The sequence below is a fragment of the Hyperolius riggenbachi genome, chromosome 3 (assembly GCF_040937935.1).
Source record: "Hyperolius riggenbachi isolate aHypRig1 chromosome 3, aHypRig1.pri, whole genome shotgun sequence".
Lineage (NCBI taxonomy): Eukaryota > Metazoa > Chordata > Amphibia > Anura > Hyperoliidae > Hyperolius > Hyperolius riggenbachi.
The window spans coordinates 89,327,946-89,351,579 of record NC_090648.1 but is presented as its reverse complement, the minus strand read 5'-3'; the positions used below and the strand labels follow the sequence as shown (position 1 = coordinate 89,351,579).

The 23,634-nt window shown below is 46.9% G+C and overlaps 1 protein-coding gene across 5 annotated transcripts in view; it reads right to left on the bottom strand.

Annotated features, from left to right (window-relative positions):
• Positions 1-3,095: 3,095 nt before the first annotated feature.
• The window catches only part of LOC137561037 (volume-regulated anion channel subunit LRRC8D-like), a 35,140-nt gene continuing 14,601 nt past the window's right edge, over positions 3,096-23,634 (bottom strand). For all 5 annotated transcript variants that reach the window (XM_068272255.1, XM_068272256.1, XM_068272254.1 and 2 more), the window contains exon 2: positions 3,096-5,637. In XM_068272255.1, coding sequence (XP_068128356.1) covers positions 3,302-5,635 — 2,334 coding nt within the window. In that variant the 5' untranslated portion in view covers positions 5,636-5,637 and the 3' untranslated portion in view covers positions 3,096-3,301. The remainder of the gene's footprint in view (positions 5,638-23,634) is intronic.

Sequence of the window (23,634 nt, the reverse complement as noted above, 5' to 3'; positions counted from 1 at the left end):
GGGCTCCAGGGCTTACTGTAGCCTAAATGGCTACAATGTGCCTGCTGACTGTGATGCAGAGGGTCAAAGTTGACCCTCATAGTGCATTATGGGGCGAATCGAACTTCCGGAAAAGTTCGCCTGGCGCAGGCGAACGCGAACCCCCAATGTTCGCCTGGAACCGTTCGCCGGCGAACCGTTCGGTACACCTCTAGCTAGCACCCAGTGCAGGCATGGCACCAAGTATTTGCACCTATGTGATACCCAGTACCTGCACCCAACACCCACATGTTTCATCTGCAGTAGTTCCAGTTGCACTAAGCCTCCACTTGGTGCCCAGCACCCACAGCAAGCACTCACATATGACTTCCAGTACTTGCACCCAGAACTCAAAAGGGACTGAGTACCTACAATCAACACCTACATGATGGTTGATACACACCCATACAGCCAGAATCCACATGACACCCTGTGCCAGCACCCAGAACCCATATGGCACCAAGCATCTGCCTTTAGCACCCACATGACAACAAATACCCCACTAGCCAGCACGCATCACCCATATGTCACCATGTACTCACTCCCAGTACCCACTTGGCACTCAGTATTTGCACCTAAGACCCACATACCCCCACACTCAACACCCACATGGCACAGTACTCACACGTCACCAAGTTCCAAAGCCATTATATGCACCTAGTACCCGTCCATGGCCAGCACCCAAATAGCACCCAGTACCCATCCTTGGTCCGAACCCATATGAGACACAGTACTCTCTCATGGCACACATCTAGACCACGCATGGCACTCCCTACTCACTCATGTCCAACACTCACATGGCTCCCTGTACCAATTAGCACTCACATGGCACCCACTATTGTTTATCACGATCTGCTACTCATTCAGCACCCAATACTGCATAGCACCCACAGCAAATAAACACCCAATACAAACTGGATCTTGGTACACAAAGCAGCTTGACACAAACTTTACTTTGGCATCTTGGCACCCACTGCAACTTACCACAAAGTGAACCTTTGCGTCTTACCATCTACTGCATCTGGGCACTTACTGCAGTTTTGCATCTACTAATGCTTAACAACCACTGCATATTGGTAACCACTTCTTTGCCTGAAAAGAGGCTTGGGTGCTGATCAAGAGGGACAGAGGTCCCAGTAATGAAAGGTGAGTCTGTGCCTCCACAGTGGGCCCCACTGTGCCCACTCTAACCCATTAACAGTGGGCACCTATCACTGCTAATTTGAGGGTGGTAGCACCAAAAGAGATGGAAGGAGACACAAAGTCTGCCTGATACTGCTATAGAGGTAGGTAGGAAGGTGTGTGCGTGCGTGCGTGCGTGTGTGTTAAGACTGCCTTATGCTTTCTGGAGAGGGGGTATTACATACACAATTTAACACGATTTATCAATTGCAAATTTGAGCACCACACCCTTGAGGATCCTCTGCATGGCCCTGCCCCTTCCTGCAGCACCCACACTGACCTCTACATTTTCCATCAGCCACTCCTTCCCCTCATAGCTGGCACCCAATACTCACACTCACATGACACCAAGTATCTGCACCCAGGCCTAAAATTGCACCTAGTACTCACACCTGCACACAGCTTCTACATGGCATCCACTATCTGCACCAAGTATCCACTTAACCCGTACCCGCACCCAAAGTACCTGCATTCAAAACCCATGTGATGCCCAAAGCCCACCCATAGCCAGCACCCAGTACAGGCATGGCGCCAAGTATTCGCACCCATGTCACACCCAGTACCTGCACCCACATGACATCGAGTACATGCACCCAGATCTTAGATGGCACTAAGTACTTGCAATCAACACCGAATGACACTTGATACTCAACCATAGCCAGAACCCACATGACACTCTGTACTCACACCCAGAACCCGCATGGCACCCTGCATCTGCATTCAGCAGCATGACAATCAATACCCCCCTAGCCAGAAACGATGGGGGGGGGGGGGTATGTGGGGGCAGGCATTGCCAGGCCCCTTTTTTAAATTTGAGCACCCCCCACTTAAGGACCCTCTGCACGGCCCTGATCAAACGCAGCCACTGCTGTATTTTGTTGGTCTATTTTCAAGCTACATAAATTAATCCTAAACAGAGCCTGACATAGAGCACTGGCTCTACATATAGTCAGTTGTGTCTCTTACTTGACTTGAATTTTATAGTCTAATATCTTCTATGTTAAGCTCTGAATAAATACAACCATCCCTATGGTGGCATGGTAAGATTCCAAGCTCGTGATTGCACTCCTCCTCAAATACATGCCTGCTCAGTAAGCTGGAGCCACTCTTGTTATGGCACAGGCACGGCAATGCTCGTGCAAGAAGAGAAGAGGGATAGGCAGAGGCGAGAGAGGCTCCAGCCTCAGGGCGCAGTGCAGGGGGGGGAGCACAACTCACTCAGCTATTATTTGCCTGTTGTGTTTGAAGCAGAAAGAAATAAGAAAAGGGGATACATGGTAGTGACTGTAAGCCAGATGACTAGAGATTAAGGTGCTGGGGGCCCGGGGCGCCTCTTAGTCTAATAGCAATCAGTGTGTGATGGCTGGGGTGGGTGGGATGGAGGGGCGCACTTTGGTGTCTCAGCCTTGGGTGCTGGAGGAGCTTGTCCCAGCTCTGTCGATCATGATGTGCAGGAGGGTCCCGGGCAGAAGCAGAAGACAGAGCGGAAAGCCACTGGAAGATCCAGAGGCTTCTCTCACCTTAGGTAAGTATTTGCTTTTTGATGCCTCAAGCTCTCTTTAAAACCCCACTTTTTGTTTTGTTTTTTTATAAAGTGTCCAATTATGAAAAGATAAGAAAAACAAAAAGGTGGCCTCTAATGGTCCAATTTCCTGAACGATCAACCAGCTAAAATCCGAACATTCCATTAATTTGGATCAGGCAAGTTAGTGTTCCTGATCGATCATTACCAGCCGATTTCCAGCTGGTCGATCGGTCAGGTAATTGGTCCATTAGTGGCCACCTTTACATTATTTAACCTCTGCTAGAAACTCCAAAATAAAGGTGTGAAAAACATTTCTTATATTCAATACAATTAAAGAATTCAACTGAAAATTAACTTTGTGGAACTCCGCTACATTTGACGACTTTGGATTTCACAAACTTTATGCTTAGAAAATAACTGTCAAACATCCAGAACATAAAATAAACTATGTGAAACAACAATATGAACTATATTGAGAAGAAACGTTGTAGAAAGCTGCCTGGAAATAAAACCGGAAGTTTTGTCATTTGTGTTTATCAGTCAATATCGCATATCTGACCGAAGACCAAAAATAATTCACAAATATTTTGTCTTCAGTTCTTCAGGCAAAGTTCTCAGCACGGACATCTCCACATCAAGTCCTCCTTTCTTCAGCTGCAGACAGCTGCCAACCTCCTCTGGTAAGGTCGTTAAATTGTTGCCTACAAGTTCCAGGCTAGACAAGAGAGGAAGCTGTCCTATTTCTGGTGGTAAGCTGGACAGTTTATTAGACCCTACAGAGAGAGACTTGAGTCTGGTGCAGCGGAACAGCTCTTGTGGCAGGGAAGAGAGCTGGTTACTAGTAACTGCCAACAACTCTAGGCGTGTCAGGTGACCCACCTCAGGAGGGATAACTCTAATCCGATTATAGCTCACGTCTAAATGCTTCAACTTAACCAGGTTAAAGAGGGAAACTGGTAAATTCTCAAGTTGGTTATGAGAAATGGAAAATTCCTCCAGATTGCGCAAAAGTTCGATAGATGCTGGAAGATGAAATATAGTATTGTGGCACAATCTTAACACACTCAGACTTCGAAGGCGCTGAAGCATGCTCAGTTCGTCAACTTTCTGAATGAGGTTTGAAGTTAGATCGATGTGCTGCAAGCTTAATAAGCCAGGAAGTGCAATAGGAAGTTTTGAGATCTTACAATGGCACAGTTGAAGTTCCAGCAAGTGGTTCATCTTTTTCAGCTGGCCTGACAAGCCAAGTTCGGTGTCTCCATTCTGTATGCTCAGCCTAGACAACTGGCCTGCTACATCCAGTACAGCAGATGGTATGCTTAATACATTGGTTGTGAGGGAAAGTGACCGAAGGGCAGTTAGGGCACGTAGGGACTGTAGTCGAATGCTCTTGTTGTTGGAACAGTTGAGATTGCCAGACAGATGCAATTCATGCAAGTTTCTCAGAGAATAAAACCAATATGGTAGTTCCTCCAGATCTGTGAATCTAATGCTGAGAACCTTCACATGAGTCTGAAGGAAATGCAGTGCTTCAGGGTCCACCTTGACAGAACAGTGACTAATGTGGAGTTCAGAAAGTAAGCCAAGTTTGGACACTGCTCTTATAATCTTTGCAGAGGAGATCAACTCCAGCTTTAGAACTGCAACATCAGTCAGATTATAAACAGCCTTGGGTATCGCAGGTAACATTGAAAGCTTCAATTCATACTGTCCTTTGGCATTCCTGCTAAGGCTATCTCTGAGTTTCTCTGTCGTCCATTCAGCATTGAGTGCCATTTCTTTGAGCCTCCCTTCACTCATAGCTGAGAGAAATACGGAGAATCTTCTGGAGAACAGTGTGTCATAGCCGTCTACCATGTGCAACATAAAAGCAAAATCATTCTTGACGTCAGCGATGTCTCCAAAACCAGTTCCATCACTGTATTTTTCAAATGAGTACACCCTGAGTGAATTTTTAAATAGCCAAAATAAAGCATACAAAGACAAACAGACATATACGGCTAGGAGAAAAATAAAAGTCATCAAGAGTTTTTCAAGTATGAAGGCCAAGTTGTGCGTACAGCTGAAGATGTAATATCCCAGGAGATGATTTAACCTTGGTTTACAAGTATGGTGGAAACTGAATGACCCCACTAAGCTGAGTGCATAGGTAAGGACTAATGCTACCGCTACCACTTTGAAAACAGTCTGCCCTATATAGACTCTGTACACTATATCTGAGTCTTCAGCATAGCAACGAAAATGTCTTATCTTCTCAAATAAAGCTTTAGCCTGTTCTTCTTCTTTTTTATCTAATCTGGTTACTGCTGGAAGAAGTACAGAAGGAAATGTAACTTGACGGAACACTGGTGTTCTTGGTGAGTCCATGGAACGGGTGCTGCTAGATTTTACGCGGTTGTTCTCTGGAGGCGTTTGGTCTCTAGCTTCTTCAAGTGCTTTAGTGGTCCAAGGAGATTCAAAGCACTTAGCCAAGATGGAAAGAAAGTGCTCAACTTTAGATGAGGTTTTAGGATACTTAAACCAAAAATTGCTGCTGGCCAGTAACACCAAGGTGTTGATAAGAGCAAGGTAAGGGAAGTATTTGGTCTGCCATGGCACCACTTTGTGATAGCAAACAGCACTAACATACATGTATTGCTGAAAGTCCAAGTTGGTCAAATGTCCAGATAATCTGAGGACTGGTAAGGGCCTTCCTTCGTTGTAGAAGCCATTTGACAAGAACTTGTCCGGCTCTTTGGTTTTCGGCATGCAGACAACTTTATCCATTATTATAAGGAGCGTTGCAGAGAAGAAGGACACCATGAGCATTATGATAAGAAGATAATCCATGAGAACGTCCCACCATGGCTTTATGGCTTTGAAATGACCCTGGGTTTCGGCCAAAGTGGCAACTTCGCCCACTGTGAGCATTCCTGGAGACAGAAAGAATTTATAATTATTGAAGATAAAGGTAAAAACAGTGCAGTTAGGAAAATATTGACGTGGAATTCTGGGAAAAGAGATAAAGATGTTATTCTACACCTGTCCCCTATTTATTTCTGATAAGCATTAGATATACATTTATTCCTTCTAGGTAGTAGATTGTTAGAATACATGATGTTCATATGTCTATGTTAGGATGCTTCCTGCATATCACAGAACCCCGTGGGCACCCCTCACTGTTATCCATGGAGGCCCAGTACACACCCTCCTGTTTATGCAGAGAGAATTGGATAGTACATCCTTATCCTTATTCTTGGCTGAATTTCCCATTTGGCACAGAAGGCCTACTATAGGCAACTTTTTCAAAGGCATCAATACTGGAGGGGATCCTGTTCAGTTCACAGAGGTTTCCCTCTCCACTGCAAGTTGCACTCCACTGCAGGAGTCTACTATGCAGTTAATTGAGTTGAAACACCTAGGATGGCCTATTTATCAGGAATTGCAGATTGCATCACACAGCTGTGTTCACTGTTCAGCTGTTTTAAGAAACAGATCACCTTTTTAGGGCTGACATATTTGTAAAGGGTCAATCTCACCCTTTATAAGTGGCAATCAGTGATTGATCTCCTGCCCTAAAATCATGTAGGGATGGGAGAAGGTGCCCCAATTGTGATGATTAAAAACTGTTGAAAAGTAAAGGTTGGCCTACTTTAAGGAACTCAACTGACAGCAAGAGATGAGAAAGACAATTTTTTTTAAAAACACTACAGACAACACGTTTCACAGGATGAATTTTGCTTCCTCGGGTCAATAGGGGTGTTGAGCTCTTGCTATCAGTCGACTTCCTTAATGCAAACCTTTAAATTTGAAGTTGTTTTACAGTATTTTATCAGAATTGGGAAGCCTCCTCTTATCCCTTCATTTCCTTACCCCTTTGGGGGACAGTACCAAATTAGGAAATCATTTAGAAGCATCAAGCTTAGAAGCATTTGCAATAATTCAGCTTTAAGTGAGCAACTGTGGTTTTCCATGATGCATCACTACTGAGTATGCAAATCATCTATTTCTGCCCCTGAATCTAGGCTTAGATCCAGAACCGCTGGTCAGGGCCGGCGCTACCATAGAGGCAAAGGAGGCAGCTGCCCCAGGGCCCCAGAGCTTGTAGGGGCCCCCAGTGGCTACAAGAGGAAAAAAAAATTCAAATCGGCCTTATAGTTTTTGAGAAAATCGATTTTAAAGAGAACCCGAGGTGGGTTTGAAGAATATTATCTGCATACAGAGGCTGGATCTGCCTATACAGCCCAGCCTCTGTTGCTATTCCAAACCCCCCTAAGGTCCCCCTGCACTCTGCAATCCCTCATAAATCACAGCCACGCTGCTGACAAACAGCTTGTCAGAGCTGGCTGTGTTTATCTCTGGAGTGTCAGTCTGCTGCTCTCCCCGCCTCCTGCAGAACCCCAGTCCCCGCCTGCATCTCTTCCCTCCCTGCTGATTGGAGGGAAGGGACGGGGGCAGGGACCGGAGCTATGCAGGAGGCGGGGGAGCAGCTGAGACTGACACTACAGATGTAAACACAGCCTCACAGCACGGCTGTGATTTATGAGGGATTGCAGAGTGCAGGGGGACCTTAGTGGGGTTTGGGATAGCAACAGAGGCTGGGCTGTATAGGCAGATCCAGCCTCTGTATGCAGATAACATTCTTTAACCAGCCGGGCGGTATGGACGAGCTCAGCTCGTCCATCACCGCCGGAGGCTGCCACTCAGGCCCTGCTGGGCCAATTTTAGTGAAATAAAAAGCAGCACACGCAGCCGGCACTTTGCCAGCCGCGTGTGCTGCCTGATCGCCGCCGCTCTGCGGCGATCCGCCGCGAGCAGCGGCGAAAGAGGGTTCCTCCAGCCGCCTGAGCCCAGCGTAGCCGGAACAAAAAGTTCCGGCCAGCGCTAAGGGCTGGATCGGAGGCGGCTGACGTCAGGACGTCGGCTGACGTCCATGACGTCACTCCGCTCGTCGCTATGGCGACAATGTAAGCAAAACAAGGAAGGCCGCTCATTGCGGCCTTCCTTGTTTATTCTGGGCGCCGGAGGCGATCGGAAGAACGCCTCCGGAGCGCCCTCTAGTGGGCTTTCATGCAGCCAACTTTCAGTTGGCTGCATGAAATAGTTTTTTTTTTAATTTAAAAAAAACCCTCCCGCAGCTGCCCTGGCGATCTTAATAGAACGCCAGGGTGGTTAAACACACCTCGGGTTCTCTTTAAAGTTTCAAAGGAAAAAAAAAATACACATTTAAAAACCTGCCGACTTTAAAGAGGAACTCCAGTGAAAATAATTTAATATAAAAAGGTGCTTAATTTTTACAATAATTATGTATACATGATTTAGTCAGAGTTTGCTCATTGTAAAATCTTTCCTCTCCCAGATTCACATTCTGACATGTATTACATGGTGACATTGTTACTGTGGGCAGATTATGTAGCTGTTCTGGCTTTAACAGACAGCTATAAACAGCCATTTCCTGTGTGTGTCATTGTTACATTGTGGCAGTTTGCCCAGAGTACCGTACGGTACCAGAGCCTCTTGTGGGAGGGGTTTCAGCACAAAATCAGTCATACAGCGCCCCCTGATGGTCTGTTTGTGAAAATCATTATATTTTTCATGTAAAAGTGGGTATCAGCTACTGATTGGGATAAAGTTCAATTCTTGGTCGGAGTTTCTCTTTAATGGTTAATAGCAAATCCACCTAAAATGTTAGAAACCCTAAATTTGCAGGATATGTTAAGGAGATCATTAGGAATAAGAGGAAAAAACAATTTTTCAAAAAGACCTTATAGTTTTTGAGAAAATCGATTTTAAAGTTTCGAAGGAAAAAAGTATACTTTTAAATGCGGTAAATGTCACTTTTAGTAGCAAACCTAATGGTAGTGTAATTTTACATGCATCAAACGAAAGCGCAATAAATTTCCTGAAGGGGGTCTATACGCAGCCACAGCGCTTTGGCCAGGGATCGCTATACAGCCGCAATATGGCTGTATGAAGATCCCTGGCATTTTTTCCTATTTTCCCAATCTTTTTTTTCTGTTTAGAGTATGGTATTTTTTTTTTTTTTTTAATTATGTGGGGTCCCCCTCCTGAAACTTTTTAACCCCTTGTCCCCCATGCAGGCTGGGATAGCCAGAATGTGGAGCTCCGACCGATTGGGACTTCACACCCTGACTATACCAGCTGCAAAAAAGGTCCCCTAATGCCGATTTTTGTTCCGGGGTATATGTTGGGGGGGCCCCCCAGGTTTATTTTGACCTGGGGCCCCATTGTTGCTTAAACCGGCCCTGCCGCTGGTGTATAGCAAGCCTATAGCTTGTACATTTTATTGAGAAACACCAACCCAACATGCATACTGGTCCGACTCCTCATCAGGGACTGATGTGGTTCATACCTTCTGTTTTAAAGGATACCCGAGGTGACATGTGACATGATGAGATAGACATGGGTATGTACAGTGCCTAGCACACAAATTACTAGGCTGTGCTCCTTTTTTTTTCTCTGCCTGGAAAAGTTAAATATTAAGTGGCTGACTCAGTCCTGATTCAGACAGTAAGTGACTACAGTGTGACTCTCACTGATAAGAAATTCCAACTACAAAACACTTTCCTAGCAGAAAATGGCTTCTGAGAGCAGGAAAGAGATAAAAAGAGTCAATAGTTCATAGATTTTAGCTCTTGCACATTTTAATGAATGTGGCATTGAGCAAAAACAATAAAACAGTTAAAACTTAAAAAGTAGATTTAACCTTCTTGCCGGTTATCCCGAGCTCAGCTCGGGGTAACCTGCGCAGGAGGATTTCTCCGGCCCTGCTGGCCCGATTTTCACAATTTTTTTTTATTGCACGCAGCTAGCACTTTGCTAGCTGTGTGCATATCCCGCTCGCCGCCGATTCGCCACTACCCGCCGCGCCTGCCCCCCCTCCAGACCCCTTGCGCAGCCTGGCCAATCAGTGCCAGGCAGCGCTGAGGGGTGGATTGGGATTCCCTCTGACGTCCCGACGTCCATGACGTCGGTGACGTCATCCCGCCCTGTCGCCATGGCGACGGGGAAAGCCCTGCAGGAAATCCTGTTCTGAACGGGATTTCCTGCTTGCAAAGATCGCCGGCGGCGATCGAATTATATAGGAGGATGCCGCTTGTCAGCGGCTATCATGTAGCTAGCGCTAGGCTAGCTACATGAATTAAAAAAAAATATATATATAAAAAAGTGCTGCGCCGCCCCCTTGCTGACAGAATTGGAACGGCAAGGGGGTTAAACATAAAATATAACTGTAAAATATCTTAAAAAGTAATTTTTAGGAGAAGGAAGATAGATACAATTGATTATTTCTTAGTTTATTTTCACCTCGGGTGTCCTTTAAGAAAGCAAATTATGCTCAGCTTTGCTTTGTAGTACGACAGCTTTTTCGGTATTGAGGAGCTTTTCAATATGTTGATTTTGTGTTGCAAGTCAAATGGAAGAGGGAGGTATGGATACTTGTAGAGCCTTAGGGCTTGACATGGTATGGCAGGAATGAATACCGTGAGAAAGCTGGCTGCAATAGCTCTTTTCACTGCAATGCGTGCACCAGCTATAGAACTACTGTGAAAGAGGGGGTATTGCCACTACTTATTTGACTGCGTCTAGTCCTGTCACCAGGTCAAGTAGCTCCGCTTAGTGACAGGATTGCTTTAATTGCTTACTTAGGACCAGAGCAATTTTATCTGCATGTCAAAGCAAACTTGAAGAGTTAAAAAAGTTAGATGCTTACCACTGTAGAAACTCCCTTGATGTCCTTCCGCTGCTGGCTGGGACCCACTGCCTGTTTGTGGCCGCGCTCCTCTCTGTGTATCTGTGCATCCGTGCTCAGCAGGCGCCAGTAAGGTTTGTGCCTGCAGAGTAGCACGCAGCCACTCATGCACAGAGGGGAGCATGGCCATGGGTACAAAATTGTACATTAAAGGACCGCTATCGCGAAATTTCTAAAAAAAAATAAAACTAAAAAAAAATGTATTCTGGAAATAATGTAAGTAGAAGGAATAGTGAAGGGTTAAGAATTAGTTAAAAAAAATAAATCACTCTACACTGTAACGACTGGTCTATGAAATCTTACAAACGGTCAGTTGTTCGACACATATTGAACGCAGCTAAGGTCGTTCTTGTCAGAAAATGGCAGACCAATACTCCCCCAAATTCCTCTGAGCTGGTGAAAGAAATAGATCATATCCAATAATGGAGGATCTTTCATTAACAGCCACAAATAGACCTGAGGTGGGTTTTTTGGTCAATGTTTAGAGAATCTGAACAATTTCTTGAAATACTTGAAGGCAAGGCCGCCTGATATATACCGTATTTTTCGGACTATAAGACGCTCCGGATTATAAGACGCACCTAGGTTTAGAGGGCAAGAATCAGAAAAAAAATAAAAATAATAAACCTGGTGCATATATAGTGCAGGGGTGTCTTATGGGCCTTTTCCCCAAAACGGTTTCTATCTAAACTACACTGCCCAGCTAAACTAACCCTTGCTACCCCCACTACCTACACTAAGCTACACTGAGCCCACAACCTACACTAAGCTACGCTGACCCCACAACCTACACTGACCCCACAACCTACACTAAGCTACACTGACCCCACAACCTACACTGACCCCACAACCTACACTAAGCTACACTGACCCCACAACCTACACTAACCCCACAACCTACACTAAGCTACACTGACCCCACAACCTACACTGACCCCACAACCTACACTAAGCTACGCTGACCCCACAACCTACACTGACCCCACAACCTACACTAAGCTACACTGACCCCACAACCTACACTAACCCCACAACCTACACTAAGCTACACTGACCCCACAACCTACACTAAGCTACACTGACCCCACAACTTACACTTACCCCACAACCCACACTTAGCTACATTGACCCCACAACCTACACTAAGCTACATTGACCCCACAACCTACACCAAGCTACACTGACCCCACAACCTACCCTAAGCTACACTGACCCCAGAACCTACACTAAGCTACACTGACCCCACAACCTACACTAAGCTGCACTGACCCCACAACTTACACTAAGCTACACTGACCCCACAACCTACACTAAATACTTGTACATTCTACTAATACATTTTGATACTTGCAGAGGCGTGCTGCCAGGGCCACAGGAACGTGGGCTGCTGCGGGTCTGGAACCATGGAGTTGTAGTGGGCTGAAGTGTGTTGCCCAGGTACAGAGCTGCCATCAGTAGAGATCGGTCCAGGTTATTAGCAGCGGTGAAGAAATACATGATCCAGGAGCTGGAGCTGCCCACATGGTGTTTCCCGCAATCATAGAGCAAGCACTGAGCACCCGGGGAGCCCGAGTGTCGCTCATCGCCGGCGGATGGTGGAGCCGGAGAAGCTGCCCTCGGAGCCTTCAGTCTGCAGATTGAGGCTGCCGGGTTATCAGCGGCGTCCAGGTTATCAGCGACGGCGGTGGAGATCTAGAGAAGACCGGAGCTGCCCACGTGGTGCGCCTACAATAACAGAGCGTACCCCGAGTGCCGCTCATCACCGGCGGAGTAGCAGTAGCATCACTGTGATGGTGGAGCCGGAGAAGCTGCTCTCGGGGACGTCAGACTGGGGATGGAAGCTGCCGGTTATCAGCGGCGCCCGGGTTATCAGCAGTGGCGGAAGAGAACTGGTGGAGACCGGGACTGCCCATGTGGTGCGCCGCCAATAAGAGTGAGCACTCGTCCTGGGAGCTCGAGTGCTGCTCAATGCCCAAGTGAATCAGGGAGAGCTGGGGAGCCTGAGTGGCGCTCAATGTGGATGTGAGACGGAGAGCCTGAAGGGCGCTCAATGCAGATGTGAGCCCCGCAGCGCCATCTTGGGTGGGCTGAAGTCCACGTAAGAGCGTGATCTGCCCCACCGTGTCACGCTGATCACACATGAAAGCAGGATGCAGGACTCGGAGCCCGCGGCTGGACAGGTGAGAGCTTCCACTATGTCCTGCACCTGTTTGTGGGGAGCACCTGGCAGCACATTTGGACTATAAGATGCAGGGACTTTTTGCCCACACTTTTGGGGGAGAAAAGTGCGTCTTATAGTCCGGAAAATACAGTATATTGGAATAGAACTGGAACATACTCCTTGAAGTCCATAATGGGGTTGACGAGACGTAACAAAATAGATTGGTAGTCATGATGGTGTATTTCAGAGGGGGACCGGGGGATAGGGAACCGCACCTGGACTGGACTCGAGATGACAGCTTTATATGATCATAAAAGGAGATATTTGGTCTCCGAGTATCTGATTTCTTCACACATATTTGTGAAGATTACATGTACATGTGAGAGTTCTACAAGTTTGAACCCATGTCCGGCTTACCCGGTCAATCATGGACATTTGAGTTCATTTAATTAAAAACGATGATTGTTAACTGTTATATATGCTTGTTAATAGAGTTGTACCAATAGTGAGAATGTTTGTATGCTATTGGAGCTGTGCCTCCTAAATTCTTGTACTGTATAGCAATGCCTTTTCTCACCAACCTTTGCAGATTTTATGTTAAATCAGATTGCTATATGTTGATATCAGTTGATTTTCATCTAAAATAAATAATATTAAAAAATAAAAAAAATAAATCCCACTGCTGTTTACACCTTCATGGCAGCATGAATGTGAGAGCTCTTCTGACAGACAGCTCCTATCTGCCTGGCTAACATCACCGGAGGAGACAGTTTTACTGCTTGAAATGCCTGTTAGCAGCCCGCAGTACAGTCTAATAATCTTAGCCAGGCAGATAGGAGCTGTCCTCCATCGGAAGAGTTGTCACATTCACGCTGCCGTAAATGTGTAAAGCATGGTGATTTATTTTTTAACTAATTCTTAAAGGGACTCCGAGCTCACGAAAAAAAGAAAAGTTGTACTCACCAGGGGCTTTCTCCAGCCCAGTGCTGGTCGGGAGGTCCCACGCCGGCGTCCTGGCTCCTCTCCTTCTCCCCGCTCCGGTATAGCTGACAGGCCGCAGCCCGGGCGACACTCGGTGGAGTGTCGGGCTGCAGCTTCCGCGTATGACGCGGATTACGTCACACGCCGGCCGCCTCGCGTCATCACGGCGGCCGGCGTGAAAGTACTGCGCATGCACGCTTTAATCGCGCATGCGCAGTACTTTCACGCCGGCCGCCGTGATGACGCGAGGCGGCCGGCGTGTGACGTAATCCGCGTCATACGCGGAAGCTGCAGCCCGACACTCCACCGAGTGTCGCCCGGGCTGCGGCCTGTCAGCTATACCGGAGCGGGGAGAAGGAGAGGAGCCAGGACGCCGGCGTGGGACCTCCCGACCAGCACTGGGCTGGAGAAAGCCCCTGGTGAGTACAACTTTTCTTTTTTTCGTGAGCTCGGAGTCCCTTTAACCCTTCACTATCCTTTCTACTAGCATTCTTTCCAGAATAAATCTTTCTTAGTTTTATTTTTCAAAAATGTTGCAATAGCGGTCCTTTAGGGCTCGTTTCCACTAGGGCGAATCCGCATGCGGGCACTGCATGCGGATTCGCATAACTAATGTTAGTGGATGGGGCTGTTTCCACCTGTGCGGCGTGCGGGAGCGATTTGGCAGCGGGCCAAATCTGCACGGCGGGACCCACAGTTTTCGCCTGCGTCGGGAATCCGTGCGAATCGCCGCTAATGTATTTAATAGTAAAAACGCATGCGTTTGGTACATGCGTTTTTACCCGCGATTTCGCGTGCGATTTCGCACCCTTCCCAATGTTATTTTGTCCTGGCAGTGTCATGGTTAATTTCGCATGGCACCCTGCCATGCGAAATCGCACGCGAAATCGCGGGTAAAACGCATGCGGAAACGCACCCGCATGCGTTTTTACAAGCGTCGGAATGCCGGCGAAATCGCGTCGCACTAGTGGAAACGGGCCCTTAGTGTTGAATATTTTCAGAGAGTCGCAGCGGAGGGGTTTAGGAAGATCAGGGAAACCTCTGGATTATCCAGAGGCTTCATTCTACTGAGGTGAGTATCTATCTTTTTTCACAACTTCATGTGTGCTTTAAAGCAAACCTGAAGTGAAAATAAATTGATGAGATACACCGACTAATGGGCCCATATGCAATTCCCTTTTTCTCATTAGTTTTCTCCTAGGTGATATTTTTACAACTTGTAAAGGACACCCGAAGCGAACATAAACTGATAAAACAAACGATTGTATCTATCTTCATTCTCCTAAAAATGACTTTTTAAGATGTTCCACAGTTTTATTTTATGTTTATACCTACTTTTTAAGTTTTAATTGTTGTATTGTTTTTGCTCAATGACCCATTCATTGAATTTTGCCAGAGGTAAAATGTATGAATTATTGACGCTTTTTACCTCTTTCCTGCTCTCAGAAGCCATTTTCTGCTAGGAAGGTGTTTTATAGTTGGAATTTCTTATCAGTGAGGGTCACACTGTAGTCACTTCCTGTCTGAGTCAGGACTGAGTCAGCCACTTACATACCTGATATTTAACTCTTTCAGTCAGAGAAAGATAAAAAGGAACACAGCATAGTTATTAGTGTGCTAGGCACTGTACATACACATGTCTATCTTATCATGTCACACGTCACTTCGGATATCCTTTAAGCCACCAGCAAGCAGGAAAATACTCAAAATAAAGTAATAGTACTTTTTCACCAACGTTTGGTTACTGTTTCAGTTGTAAAATACTGAAAATTTAGTTTAAAGAGAAGATGAAAATGATCTCCTAGGAGATAACTCAGGTGAAAAATGTAATTGCATATGGCCCATGGTATCAATACACGGTACAATCAAAACATTTGATTTTCCCACTTATTCAACCAAAATGATCAAAGAGAGTGAAAATCAAAATAAATATATTTTTTTCGATTGAGAAAACATGAACGATTATTCAGTTTTTTTCAATAAAAATCTGATTAGAAATGTAAAAATCTGGGTGATTGTTTTGGAAATTGTATAGTATATGGTAGGTTGTATAAGAAAACACTATAAGATAAACCAACTTTTACTTCATATTCGATAATTTTTCTCCAATTTTCTGAAAAAAATCTATCGTTCGTGTATGGTATCTTGAAAGGAATTTTGAAAACTATTTGACCAAGCGGAATAATCGATCAAATTTCTCTGATCAAAAAAAAAAAGGATAAAATTGTACCTGGTATGGCCACCATAAATAGGACGTTCCTGGACTCCCACAGTCTTATTTGTATTTAAAGGCTAAAATCTACTTTTAACATTTAAATTCAAATGTGGTTTTATCTTATGACTGTCTCAGGTACTTCACAGCTATATTTATAGGGCTTACTATCAAGAGCCCTTTACAGCAATTTTCCAATTGCTAGCGTTTTGAAAAGTGTTTAGATAATGTATTCCTATGAGGTTTTTTTTAACACTGGAGCAATCCAATTTTGTAAAACTCGCAAAAGCACTGTATGTAGCATTTTTTAAGTGATTGCGATTCCGTAGAAAATACAAGAAAGTAAAAGCGCTGTAAAAGATCACTTTGAAATCGCTCACTAAAAATCTCTAAGTTCTCCAAAATCACTAATTGCTAGTGCTTTTTGGTGTGAAAGAGTCTGAAGTACTGAACTTGCTGCTTGCTGCAGTCACATTTTTTACAGTTACACAAGTTTTACAACCCTAATTAGTTAACAGTGACAATTCTGCTACAGTCCGACTACAGAGAAGGTATGATTCAGGGCCCTGGATTCTTAACCCTTACAGTAAAAAAAAAAAAAGGAATACAGGCTAGTTCTAAGGAAAATTGGATCCTTCCATACACATGTTTATTTCATCGTGTCACGTGTCACTTCAGCAGCCCTGTTTAAACCCACAGACATTCCAGGCAGTGGCCCGGAGCGCAGAGTTGGGAAAAAGGCACAGTAAATTACTGTCATTCCAGGGAAAAAAGATTTTCAGCCTTTCCTGATCCCAGACACTGCCAAACTCCTTGTCCATGCCCTCATCTCCCGCCTGGACTACTGCAACACCCTCCTGTCAGGCCTTACTCAAAACCGCAATCCAACATGAATGCAGCAGCCAGACTAATCTACTCCTCCCACCGCTCTGTCTCCACGACTTCTTTATGCAAATCCCTTCACTGGCTTCCAATTCGCTTCAGAATCAGCTTCAAGATCCTATGTTTGGCATACAAATCTATACACAAGTCCTGCCCGACCTCTGAACTGGTCAGCAGATACATACCTGGCCGCCCACTTTGCTCTTCCATCAACCTCCTCCTAACCACCTCATGCATCTCACACACCCATGCACAAATGCAGGACTTCACTAGAGCTGCCTCCAGCCTGTGGGACTCTCTTCCACTGCCCATCAGGCTTGCCTCCTCCTTCAACACCTTCAAAAAAACCTCACTTCTTCAAGAAGGCCTACCTCACCTTGATGCTGCCCTAACTCTCTCTACTCCAGAAATTCTTGATGCAACCCCCTCCTTTTGTGTTACCACCCCCTCCCTCTAGATTGTAAGCCTTTGGCAGGGCCCTCTCCCCTTGTGCATCATACTTGGTTTTACACTCTACACAGAATATGTGAACTTGTATTATTGGCACTACCACTACAGTATATGATCTGGCATTGTATTACTACCTGTATTGTGTTGTGTATCGTATTGCTTTTTTATCACCTGTATTGTTGTATCTATTGCCCTTTACCTGTATTGTGCAGTGGGTCACCCCTGTTATCATTGTCTGTAATCCCATGCATTGTACAGCGCTCCATAATATGTTGGCGCTATATAAATTAAATAAATAATAATATATACGTTTGCTATAGACCCCAGTGTTCTCCCCAGAATTTTTTTCCAGCCGGGTGGCATGAAAAAGTAGCCGGGTGGCATAAAATGGGCGTGGCCATGACGTGCTGGAAAATAGGCGTGGCTATAACATGGGCAACTGTATTATAACAGTGTAACTCAAAAGGGCCCTGATTTTTTTTATCCCCAAAATACAGCTAGGCCATAATGGTAATTACACGTTTCCCCCCCAAAACACATATTAAGGCAGCATTTCCAATACCCCAGATATCCAATGTAGAAACTATTACTCAACATTTCCAATGCATAAACCATTACTCAAAATGTCAAATGCAAGACCGATTACCCCAAATGTAGGTCAGACTGGTGGAGTGGGTAGGTAGGTCAGGCTGGTGGCTAGTGAGGTGGACTAGTGTGTTAGGTAGGTCAGGCTGCTGGCTAGTGGGGTAGATAGGTACTTAAGGCTGCTGGCTAGTGGTGTGGGTAGGAAGGATAGGCTGGTGGCTAGTGGGGCGGGTGGGTAAGTAGGTCAGGCTGGTGGCTAGTGGGGTGGGTGGGTAAGTAGGTCAGGCTGGTGGCTAGTGATGTGGGTGGGTAAGTAGGTCAGGCTGGTGGCTAGTGGGGTGGGGGTGAGGAGGTCAGGCTGGTGGCTAGTGGGGTGGGGGTGAGGAGGTCAGGCTGGTGGCTTGTGGGATGGGGGTGAGGAGGTCAGGCTGGTGGCTAGTGGGGTGGGGGTGAGGAGGTCAGGCTGGTGGCTAGTGGGGTGGGGGTGAGGTCAGGCTGGTGGCTAGTGATGTGGGTGGGTAAGCAAGTCAGGCTGGTGGCTAGTGATGTGGGTGGGTAAGCAAGTCAGGCTGGTGGCTAGTGGGGTGGGTGAGTAAGTAGGTCAGGCTGGTGGCTAGTGATGTGAGTGGGTAAGCAAGTCAGGCTGGTGGCTAGTGATGTGGGTGGGTAAGCAAGTCAGGCTGGTGGCTAGTGATGTGGGTGGGTAAGCAAGTCAGGCTGGTGGCTAGTGGGGTGGGGGTGAGGAGGTCAGGCTGGTGGCTAGTGGGGTGGGGGTGAGGAGGTCAGACTGGTGGCTAGTGGGGTGGGGGTGAGGATGTTAGGCTGGTGGCTAGTGGAATGGGTGGGTGGGTAAGTAGGTCAGGCTGGTGGCTAGTGGGGTGGGGGTGAGGTCAGGCTGGTGGCTAGTGGGGTGGGGGTGAGGAGGTCAGGCTGGTGGCTAGTGGGGTGGGGGTGAGGAGGTTAGGCTGGTGGCTAGTGGAATGGGTGGGTGGGTAAGTAGGTCAGGCTGGTGGCTAGTGGGGTGGGGGTGAGGTCAGGCTGGTGGCTAGTGGGGTGGGGGTGAGGAGGTCAGGCTGGTGGCTAGTGGGGTGGGGGTGAGGAGGTTAGGCTGGTGGCTAGTGGGGTGGGGGTGAGGAGGTCAGGCTGGTGGCTAGTGGGGTGGGGGTGAGGTCAGGCTGGTGGCTAGTGGGGTGGGGGTGAGGAGGTCAGGCTGGTGGCTAGTGGGGTGGGGGTGAGGTCAGGCTAGTGGGGTGGGGGTGAGGATGTTAGGCTGGTGGCTAGTGGAATGGGTGGGTGGGTAAGTAGGTCAGGCTGGTGGCTAGTGGGGTGGGGGTGAGGAGGTCAGGCTAGTGGGGTGGGGGTGAGGATGTTAGGCTGGTGGCTAGTGGAATGGGTGGGTGGGTAAGTAGGTCAGGCTGGTGGCTAGTGGGGTGGGGGTGAGGAGGTCAGGCTGGTGGCTGGTGGCTAGTGGTGGGGGGGGATGAGTAGGTCAGGCTGGTGGCTAGTGGGGTGGGGGTGAGGAGGTCAGGCTGGTGGCTAGTGGGGTGGGGGTGAGGAGGTCAGGCTGGTGGCTAGTGGTGGGGGGGATGAGTAGGTCAGGCTGGTGGGATGGGTGGGTAGTTAGGCAGCTCCCCCCTCCCTCCCAGATAGCAGGGCAGCCGGTTGCTCCTTACATAGAATGGTGTGTAATCCGGTCCTCCTCGGCTGCTTCGTGAAGGTGTCTTCCAGCTGCATCACTCGCTCCATACTTTCAGACAGGGTGCTGGCAGGGGCACTCATCCGTTCCGTTTGCCGGGATTCCACGATCCGCCTCAGCCAGCGGCGCGCGTGCCAACCACTGGAGGGCGGGTCCACAGCGAGGCAGCCTCCTATTGGCCGGAGGGCGGGACGGACACGCGTTGATTTGAGGAGGAAGCCGACTCATCCACCCAGTTCACCTATCGCTGCTGAAGACTGGGAGAGCGGCTTACTCCACTGTGAGGGAGGGAACTTCGGCTTGTAAAGTGTCCCCTGCGCGGCTGCCATTTTCTCGAGGATCGCCGCTCAGGATGAGAAAATACTTTTCAAAATGATGCCGCCGGGGTTTCAAAACAGGCGGGCGGGGTTTCAAAACAGCCGGGCGGCCCGCCCACCTAATTAGGCCTGGGGAGAACACTGGACCCTATAGTGAATTCAGCTCTGTCCATTTATTTCCACTATAGCAGTGAGCAGAGAGGGGGCTGATTCTGGAAGGAATCGTATGGCAAAATACTCTGCACTTACTTTCCCAAAACATCAAACTAGAACAGTCATTTATAATTATTATCTTTATGACCTGGCTGTAACCTTAGATAGCTTGCAAAAAAGGCCAAACCCGAAGCCAAGGTGCTTCCATGTAGTTATTTTCCATTCTCTTCCCTTTCCGGTAACAGAACAAGTCTTCCCAGAATTCATATTCTCCTGCACGCCATTGTCCGGGCGTCTGCACAGAGCAGGAAGTATTATACAAGACCTCCCATGCACCAAAGTAATCCTATGCAGACCGGCGCAGCCATTAAGGCAAAGGGGGCAATTGCCCCAGGACCCCTGACCGCTGCCGCAAACCTCCTTCCTTCCACCCCGCCCCCTACCCCCGTGCTGTCATACCCCCCAGTAGATCTCGATTCCCCAGGCCTTTATACAATGTGCCTGTATTTTAATAACTCACCTGTCCTGGCGCTGCTCCATCCTCATGCCTTTTCTCTATGACCCGACATGACAGGTTATTTGTACACATAACATATGCCGCATGAAAAAGAGGCAGGCAGTTGGGCTGAATACAGAGCATGGACGGAGCAGCACGCCGGGACAGGTGAGTTATTACAATGCAGCCACACATAATGCAGGGGCCCGGGGAGCAGTCGATGGGGAGATCACGGGGGAGGGGGGGGGGGCAGGGTACCTTTGCCCTGTGGCCCTCTTTCAGTTAAACCATCCATGTTCCTATGTGGAATGCAAATACTTCTGTAAAGGGATTGCAGAGATTGTTTTATTGTCTCTCACATGTAAATGTGTCTTGAATATCCTAACTGTATGTTTAATGCTCACAAATACATTAGCAGACTGCATGAACACCGTCCATTGCTGTGGTCTCCTGGCTTTAAGTTCTGATTTTTAAAGTACCTGACAGCTGCTTAACTTCCTGGGCGATAATCCCGAGCTGAGCTCGGGGTACGTCGCTCAGGAGGAGTTCTCAGGCCCTGGTGGGCCGATTTGCATAATTTTTTTTTTGTTACACGCAGCTAGCACTTTGCTACCTGCGTGTAACTTCCAATCGCCGCCGCTCGCCGCCGATCCGCTGCTACCCGCCGTGCCGCGCAGCCCCTCCCCGACCCCTTGCGCAACCTGGCCAATCAGTGCCAGGCAGCGCTGAGGGGTGGATCGGAACTCCCTCTGACGTCACGACGTCCATGACGGCGGTGACGTCATCCCGCCCCGTCGCCATGGCGACCGGGGAAGCCCAGCAGGAAATCCCGTTCTGAACGGGATTTCCTGCTTACTCTGATCGCCGAAGGCGATCGGAGTGGGTGGGGGGATGCCGCTGCGCCGCGGCTATCATGTAGCGAGCCCAGGGCTCGCTACATGATTTAAAAAATAAAAAAATAAAAAAAATAGTGCTGCGCCCCCTCCTGGGCGATAGAATTGTATCGCCCAGAGGGTTAAAGCACACCTGAAGTCAGGCCTGGATTTACCTCAAAGGAGCCCAGGGGCGTAACAATAGACCCTGCAAGGGATGCAGCTGCAGAGGGCCCAGAAGCTGCAGGGGGCCCATGGGGTGGAGAAGTTTATTTTTCCTGTCCAGAGAGACTGACAACTAAGGGCACAGAGAAAAAAAACTTTCTGCTCTCTGCACAATTGTTCTAATGACTGCATCTGCTCAGCCACTGATAAGTAATCATACAATAGCTAGTATATTTGCCCCCAGTATAGATAGTATAGTTGCCTCAGTATAGGTAGTATAGTTACAGCAGTATAGGTAGTATAGTTGCCCCAGTATAGGTATTATATTTTCCCCAGTATAGGTAGTATGGTTGCCGTAGTATAGGTAGTATGTATAATTGCCCCAGTATAGGTATTATAGTTTCCCCAGTATAGGTAGTATGGTTGTCGTAGTATAGATAGTATAGTTGCCTCAGTATAGGTAGTATAGTTAGAGCAATATAGGTAGTATAGTTGCCCCAGTATAGTTAGCTAATATAGTTGCCCCAGTATAGGTATTATAGTTTCCCCAGTATAGGTAGTATGGTTGCCCTAGTATAGGTATTATAGTTTACCCAGTATAGGTAGAATGGTTGCCGTAGTATAGATAGCATAGTTGCCTCAGTATAGGTAGTATAGTTACAGCAATATAGGTAGTATAGTTGCCCCAGTATAGTTAGCTAGTATAGTTTCCCCAGTATAGGTAGTATGGTTGCCGTAGTATAGTTGCCCCAGTATGGATAGTATAGTTGCCGTAGTATAGGTAGTATAGTTGTCCCAGTATAGTTAGCTAGTATAGTTGCTCCAGTATAGGTATTATAGTTGCCCCAGTATAGATAGTATAGTTGCCATAGTATAGGTAGTATAGTTACAGCAATATAGGTAGTATAGTTGACCCAGTATAGTTAGCTAGTATAGTTGCCTTAGTATGGATAGTATAGTGGCCACAGTATAGGTAGTGTAGTTGCCTTAGTATAGTTAGCTAGTATAGTTGCTGTAGTATAGGTAGTATAGTTGCCCCAGTATAGGTAATATAGTTGCCCCAGTATAGATAGTATAGTTGCCATAGTATAGTTGCCCCAGTATAGTTAGCTAGTATAGTTGCCTTAGTATAGATAGTATAGTGGCCACAGTATAGGTAGTGTAGTTGCCCCAGTATAGTTAGCTAGTATAGTTGTTGTAGTATAGTTGCCCCAGTATAGGTAGTATAGTTGCCCCAGTATAGGTAGTATATTTGCCGTAGTATAGTTGCCACAGTATAGTTAGCTAGTATAGTTGCCTCAGTATAGATAGTATAGTGGCCACAGTAGTGTAGTTGCCCTCAGTGCGTGCCACCTAGCACAATGGCGTCACTTGGCATCATGGGCCAACCGCCCATGATGCCAAGTGGAAGTGAGAGTAGAACAGAGGCTACCATCTTCATTCTCTAATAAACAATGCCAGTTGCCTGGCTTCTGTGCTGATGCTCTGCCTGTTATACTACTAGTCACTGACTCAGAAGCACACAGATCAGATGCTTTTACTCTGGTCTGACTCCGCTGGCTGCATGCTTGCTGCAGGTGTGTGACTAAAAACCAACTAAAGCCTAAAGCTCAGCATGACAGCCAGGAAACTGGCAATGTTTATAAAGGAATGAAGATGGCAGTAGTGATGATCATAATCAGCGAATTACAATTATGCAAAATGTTGTGTAAATTCTCGCAATTATGCCTATACATAATTGAGATTTCTAAATTCAATTGATTTACTATAATCATTCACAATTTTGCAGAAATGTTCATGTAATTTTCGCATCATTTCACGCCAAATTAGCCAGTGAATAGCAAAGCCCCTGTACATGCTACTGACACCAAAATTGCTACTTATGTTAAAGTGGATCCGAGATGAAAAACTAACTATAACAAGTAACTTGTCTATATATCTTATCTAAAGTTTAGATGGTTTACACAGCAAATCTAGCTGCAAACACCTTTAATAGAATATGATTGATTATTCCTGTGATACAATGACACCAGCCATGTTGTTTGTAAACATTACACAAAGGCAGGCTTATCTGTATCTTCAGCACTCAACCTAATCCCCTCTCCTCCTCCCCTCTGCCTCTGAAATCAATGGCTAGTAACACCTTCCCCTCCTCCTGCCCAGACTGTGCCACCATGAGCCCTTGCTAC